Genomic DNA, 7,500 nt, shown 5'->3' on the forward strand with positions numbered 1-7,500 from the left:
CCCCACCCCCTGGGTCGGAAAATTAAACAACGTGTTAGTCTTTCGTTTAGCAATAGAAAGAACTCAGTAACTAACATGGTGGTTTTAGCTGGATACCAACCTTTCAGCTAGAAAGAACAGGAATAATGCCAACCTTTCAGCTGGATCAAAACAAGATAGGGCATGAAAGAACCAAGCTAATGTGTTCCCACTTGCCAGATGCACTCACATGTTCCTTACCACTCATCTCTTCAATTCATTCTTGTAAACATGTGATGAGTGCAGATTTTGGGTGGAGATGGAGATGGTGGCAAGCGGGAGATGCCAAGGATTGGGTTTACACAACACGTCCACTATAACGTTTATTTTCCATGTACATTCACAGATTTTTGGCCTTCCGGTGATGCAACTGTGAGTGTGTACGGTGTGAACACTACATATAACACACTGTTGGTTTTCGTTGCAGCTTAGCAATGTCGTCTATCTATGTAAAATGAAATGAGATAGAATGGTGTAGCCATTGACGATTGGTGGAGAAATTAACAGTTTTGGGTCATCAGAGGTGTCTCGCAAGATAGCTTTTTACATTTTAATCTTAATTATGCATGTGCTGCAAAATAATAATCAAACATATTTGTGCTTATGCATATAATAACAATAGCAAGAGTATATTCCATTTTAGTGGAAACTAGAACAACGAGTTTTCTTGGCGTACACAGATGGCCGGCAAGCTGCTGCTACATGAGCTGACTCGGGCGAAAGCTTGTCTCCGGCGTGTCCGGAGCCGGCGATGGCAACGCTTTCAAGTGTTGTTCCCTTCTTGTTGGCGTCGTCGAGGCACTCTCAGCTCCAATCTTCGCAGCTTCGGGGGAAACTCTAGATCCATGGGATCGGACGATGACGGTGCTCTAGCATCGTATTCCCTTTTGGGGGCTTCGTCTTTGGAGCTAGGCATCATCAGGCGGGACCGATGGAAGTTGGTGGTGTTGGCGTCGAGGCTTTTGTGGCAACAATGATGGGCGTGTGTGATGTCGGAGACGCGGCAATGGTTGCGGTAGTCGGCTCTTCTCCAGCGTGTTCGTGGGACTACCTCGGGTTGTTTTGTTGCGGTGAAGTCGGAGCGGCGGCGGCAGGGCCCTGTGGCGACGATGACAGGCAGTAGGTGGTCTGTTCGGTGGTCTTCCGCGGTGCCAGCCTTGCATAGTTCTCCTTCGGAGCCATCTTTCAGAGTCGGAGTTGTGTTGTCCTTGGCGCGGGGTTCTTGTGTTTCACACAGCTCTACGGTGTGGGTTGGGTCGACTTTTGTCTTCGGAGAAGTCGGAGTCGCTTTCTCGGAGATTAGGGAGGGCGATGGGGCCTGTTGGGGAGAAGTGATGACGATGACACCGGTGTGTGATGTTGACGAGACCCTTTATGTGAGGTGTGTGATATTATGTGTGCCGCTCAGCGGTTTGTGACGGTTTTCGCCCGGTTTTCCATTTATTAACCGGGTAAACTCTCTTCTTCTTTATTAATGAGATGAGGCAAAGCTTTTGCCTTCATTTCAAAAAAAATGAGCTTCCAAGGCTCCCTTCCTGTTACACACTTGCAGAACTCCAGATCGATGTTGTTTACCCTGTGGATGAGACGGTGAAGATCTAGGCCCTGCAAGCTTTTTCACACGTTGCGCAGAAATTTGTTCCTCATATAGTCACTGTTCGATGAATTGTTTTCATTATTATTAATAATTTTATGTTACTATTATTCATTAATTTTTTCTCTAAAGCTCACAATCTATTTTTAACATTTGTGGAGCTTTAAGTCCACGTTATACACGTCTACACTACATCTGACAAGTGGAAGTTTGTCCTTGCAGCAATTAGTGCCTCGGAGGTCTTCAAGATTGGTGCAAACAAATATTAAAAGAGCATAGAAGCGCTCATCTGGGCTAATTTAAAAAGAACATACTTCTCTTACATTATCCGGTTAACATTGTAACATGAATTCTTGAAAATATCCCAACAAATGCGAAAAGAATGTAATGCCTCTCTCACTACCTTTGTAGTTAAGCATTTTTCATACAAAGGGCCGGTGAATGCATACGCAACAATAAAGGAAGCATGCACATATTATATCCTACTCACCGATCTCTTCGCCGATGCAGTCAGCACACTTGAAATCTTTGAGATGTTTTGCTTCAGTGGCAGTTATGTTCACATATTTGCCATGGAACCACTGGTCACATATGTCACAGCATATCCAAAAGGCGTTGGCATGGTACTGAGCACTACAGGTTTCACAAAAGTATGTAACTTCATGATCATGTTCTTTGTCTTCAGCAGGCTTCCTAGAGTCCTTGTTTGGAGCAGATAAATTTTGCATCGACTCTTGAGATGGTGGCATGTTCTCTTCAGCAGGTATGATAGAGTCAAGCATGTCTATTGTAAAAAAAATGCCGGAGATTGGATTATTTGTTTGCGTGTTTGTTTTAGATTTGGGCGGTACAATTTTGTCACTTTAGTTAACAGTTTTTTGCATGAAGCACCCATGCCATGCATATGGCTGGTGTTGGCGTGGTTCATACCATTGGCTGCAGGCCTGGAAATTCCCAGTACTTCAATCCTATTCCGAGGCATGATAAATATACAGATCTCTATTTTTGCCAAAATTATACACATCTCTCTACTTTTGGCGAATTTAAAAAATTAAGCCGGCCCTCTCTATATCTTCCGTGAAAAAGATCGCATGTGCGCACACAAGTATATATGTTTATATACGCTGTGCATTGCCAGTGGAAAATAGCTAGAATCCATATTCCAAAGAATTTTTTTATTTGATCATTACTAAAATAAATAGAAAACTATGTCATTTATCTGATGTAGTTTAGTGAAAAAATATGTATGTAATATATGCGGCTTAAAAATTACAAATATTTCAAAATAGAATACAGTGCATGGATACTCTTCATTGCCAGGAGAAAATGATTGCCCTCATGTACTCTTATAAAATTAATGCATGATCGAATCCTAGAAAATATATGGTCCAAAAAATTTGAAGGTTTTGTGGGCGACAAGTGTCCAATGTCTGTAATAAACTTAAGACCAAACCCCATCATATTTCTTTAGGATATAAAAGGACACAAAATTATACTCCCTCCGTTCCAAAATATAGTGTTTCCTGTATTGTTGTACTTCAACTTTGACCATAAATCTAGCCAACAAGACTGACTGCGGCGGGAGCAAAAGTTATAACAATGAATTCGTACTCAAAACAAGTTTTCAGTTATATAATTTTTTCTCCCGTCGCAGTCGGTTTCGTTGATTAAATTAATGGTCAAAGTTGGACCTTGGGAAACGTGGGCGCACTATATTGTGAAATGGACGGAGTACATCCACCAAAGAATTTCGCATTCGCAATACTATAGCCCACCAGTACACATGTAGATTTCATAAAATTCCTATAATGTTACATCTTCTATCAATCTGGAATTATTGGGGCATGGCACACCAAGAATATATATCACGCGCATTGATTTCACACACTTGTCATTTGGAAAAGTCTATGCATGCAAAAAATACAACAACTAATGGACGGTGTTGTTTATAACTCGATACTCTTTTTCCTTTGTCTAATACAAAAATAAACACGGTTTTATATCTGAAAATAACTTTTTCCCAAAGAAATATGTTTGAAAGTAACTGATCAAACTATTGGCCTAAATTCCTCTTTGTTTCAATACAGAACTACGCTACCCCGTGCAACAGCACTGGATTTTGATGACTATTTTTTCTTCATGAAAAACGGATCTGAGATTTCATGTCCGCCGGATTTACAATTTTTTATTAAAAACGGATTCAAGAAGTCTGGGACAGCATGATCTAAAAACTACGGCCACAAATGCCCTCTTAGTTGTTTAACTCAATACAATTTTTCCTATGCCTAATAAGAAATAAACACAGTTACGACGACAGTAGTAGTATTTGAAGAAGCCCAAGCAGTACTTCGCACAAGAGCTATGAGGCCTTGTGTGTGTGACAGAAACACATCCATAAATACTCTTCTCAGCTCTTTGTTGGGACGATTACTCGTTGGCATACTTCTGCGGAAGTGCTACAATACCATGTTTGGTCTGCAGTTACGAGCTGTGCGGGGGTCGGGAAAAATCTTTGTCGGTTCAGCCGGCACCAACACGGTGACGCTTGTGGGCGCCGCCTCCCTTCTTCAAGGGCGTCAGGTGTACCCCGTCGGCACTCCTCTCCGTGTACCGGCAGAAATCCGAGGATCTGTTTGGGCAGCAGCATCATTGTCGTCGTAGTATTTCTTGAAGGTGTTGTTTGGTACGTGGGAATTCAGAGGCATAGAAGCATGGCGGCGGTTGCTGAAAATCATCGCTTTGGCATTTGTTTCTCTTTCTGGGCTTGATTGTCCTGTTTGCCCATCAATGATATCACAGTTCTGTCAGGTGGTTGCTATATTAATATAGCAAGGCGAAAGCCTGTTTCAAGACATTGTAAACTGAATTCTTAAATATATCCCAACGGAATGGGAAAAGAATGTAATGCCTCTCTCACTACCTTTCTAGTTAATCATTTTTCATACAAAGGGTGACTGCATATCCTAAAATAAAGGGATGGTGCACATATTATATCCTACTCTCCGATCACCTCGCGGATGCAGTCAGGACACTTGTAATCTTTGATATGTTCTGCTTCAGAGGCAGTTACCTTCACATATTTGCCATGGAACCACTGGTCACATTCGTCACAACCAATCCAAAAGGCATTGGCATGATACGGAGCATTACAAGATCCGCAAAAGTCGGTAACTTCATTATCCTTTTGCTTGTCTGTAGCAGGCTTCCTAGAGTCCCTGTTTGGAGCAGACAAAACTTGCATTGAGTCTTGAGAAGGTGGCACGTTCTCTTCAGCAGGTGCGATATAGTCTACGTCGGGATTGGACACATTCTCTTGAGTTGGTGCGCTCGACTCCCAGTTTGCATTGTAACGCACAAATGTTGATAGCCAAGGAAGACCATAAGAGAGATAGAATTCGTCATGGACTGTTCGCATCTCGTTTACCATATCAAATAAATGTGTCCTGAAAGAGAAAGTAAACCAACATCACCAAATCAGCAATTGGCTTTGCAAGCAATATGTAACACATGACATTCTTGATGCATGGAGGAACTATATAAGCACAAGAACATAATGATTTAAATAGAAAACGAAGATCACCCCTAATAAGAATAGCCCATTATTTAATGCTGAGTCTCTAATAGTTGGTTCTGCAGGACTACTGTTCTGTTGAAGCTGTATTCTCTCTCGTGCTTGTTAAATGAAAAAAAACAAGATATTATGTCAAAAAATAGAATCTTCTATACGCTTGTTTAAAAGCATAGGAATTACATACTGTTTTGTTAGATAGAAGTTACAGGTTTTTGCGCTTTTTGCTGCACCATTCAATGATTCTTCTACATGCACATGCTTTATGTGTTGTGAAATTATTGGTTACGTTTCTCGGAGGTAGATTGCACATATAAATGTCCTAAATGTTAAGTGCACAAAAAAACTCTTTGTGAAACGAAGTAGTAGTAGTGGTGGTGGTGGTGATAGTAGTAACAGCAGCAGCAACAATAGTAGTAACGTACCTTTGGTTGGCGGCGAGATAAGTGGACAAGAAAAAGGTGACGCCCATGAGCCACGAGTCGGAGTGGTGGGCGACGAGTGTCAGGTAGTCAGAACGGTTCATATAATCTCGCCGGCGGTTGATGCCTCGTGTCGGCACCGGCAGGCCTGGCGGCACCATCTCCTCCGGCAGCGTCAACTCCCAACTACCGTCCGGGTACCCGTACAAGCACATTGGCTCTTTACCTGAAGCGAGAAAATGAATCACACCACTACATCGGCCAGTGATCTGCACACCTCGCCATCTTATATTTACTAATTGTAATTGGGACCACCATATGAGATTTACTTTAATTTAAGAAAAACTACCTCTCCAAACAATCCATTTGACAAAAAGTCATTATATTATTCAAACAGGTTTGATGTAGGTACATGCCAAACAACTCTATTGTAAAAAAAGCCGGAGATTAGATTGTAAGTTTGCATGTTTGTTTTACATTTGGGCAGTACTTTCGACACTTTATTTAATTAAATATTTTTTGCATGAAGCACCCATGCCATGCATAAGGCTTGGTGATGGTGAGGTTCATATCACTGGCTGCAGGCTTAGAATTTGCACGTACTTTAGGCCTATTACGAGGCGTGATAAATATGCAGTTCTCTATGTTTGCCAAATTTGCACAAATCTCCCTACTTTTGACTAATTTAAAATTAAGCCGGTCTTCTCTATGTCATCGTGAGAAAGATCGCTTGTGCACACACAAGTATATATGTTTATATACACTGTGCGTTGTCAGCGGAAAATAGCTAGAGTCTGTTTATATACACTGTGAGTTTATAAAAAATTTGATCATTACTAAAAAATAGAAAACTATATCATTTATCTGACGTATTTTAGTGAATATACATGTATATAATATGTGACTTAAAATTAAAAATATTTCAAAATAGAACCATGGATACTCTTCATGTCCAGGAGAAAATAAATGTCCTCATGTACTCTTGTAGAACACTTTTGCATGAATATTCGATGTAAATAGTAATGCATAATCGAGTCCTAGAAAAGATATGGTCTAGAAACAGTTGAAGATTTTGTGGGCGACAAGTGTTGAATGTCTAGAATAAACTTAAGACCAAACCCCCATCGTATTTCTTTAGGAGAAAAGGAGAAAAAAAAGTATACATCCACCAAAGAGTTTCGCGTTTGCAATACTATTGCCCACCAGTACACATGCAGCCTTCATAAAATTGCTACCATGTTACATCTTCTATCAATTTGGAGTTATTGGGGGCATAGCACACCAAGAATATATATCACGCGCATTGATTTCACACACTAGTCAATTGGAAAAGTCTACGCACGCAAAAAATACTACCACTAATGCAGAGAGTTGTTTATAACTCTATACTCTTTTTCCTTTGTCTAATACAAAAATAAACATAGTTGTATATCTCAAAATAACCTTTTTCTTCCGGAGAAATATGTTTGAAAGTAAGTGATCAGACTACCAGCCTAAATTCCTCTGTGTTTCAATACAGAACTTCACTAGGCCGTGCAACAGCAGTGGATTGATGACCAGCTTTTCTTCATGAAAAAACGGATCTGAGAGGTCATGTCAGCCGGATTTACAATTTTGTAACTAAAAATGGATCTAAAATTTTAGGGACAGCAGGATCTAAAGAATACAGCCACAAATGCCCGTAGTTGTCTAACTCAATACTTTTTCCTATGTCTAATAAGAAATAAAAACCATTATATGTTTCAAAGGAACTGATCAAACTATCAGTCCAAGTTTAATTAAATAAAGAACTTCACTAGCCCGTGCAATCACGGGATTGATGACTTGTTTTTCTTAATACAAAATGGATCCGAGATTTCATGTCAGATGAAACTATCAGCCTATCCCTAATACTAAAA

At 40.4% G+C, this 7,500-nt stretch overlaps 1 protein-coding gene across 1 annotated transcript in view; it reads right to left on the bottom strand.

The window, feature by feature from the left end:
• Window positions 1–4,551: 4,551 nt before the first annotated feature.
• The window catches only part of LOC123152111 (PHD finger protein ALFIN-LIKE 3-like), a 3,828-nt gene continuing 879 nt past the window's right edge, over window positions 4,552–7,500 (bottom strand). Inside the window, exons 2-3 of the mRNA XM_044571720.1 lie at window positions 5,606–5,828; window positions 4,552–5,055 (exon numbers count right to left, since the gene is read on the bottom strand). Of these exons, the coding sequence (XP_044427655.1) occupies window positions 4,608–5,055; window positions 5,606–5,828 (671 nt within the window). The 3' untranslated portion in view covers window positions 4,552–4,607. The remainder of the gene's footprint in view (window positions 5,056–5,605; window positions 5,829–7,500) is intronic.

The sequence above is a fragment of the Triticum aestivum genome, chromosome 7A, assembly GCF_018294505.1.
Source record: "Triticum aestivum cultivar Chinese Spring chromosome 7A, IWGSC CS RefSeq v2.1, whole genome shotgun sequence".
NCBI lineage: Eukaryota > Viridiplantae > Streptophyta > Magnoliopsida > Poales > Poaceae > Triticum > Triticum aestivum.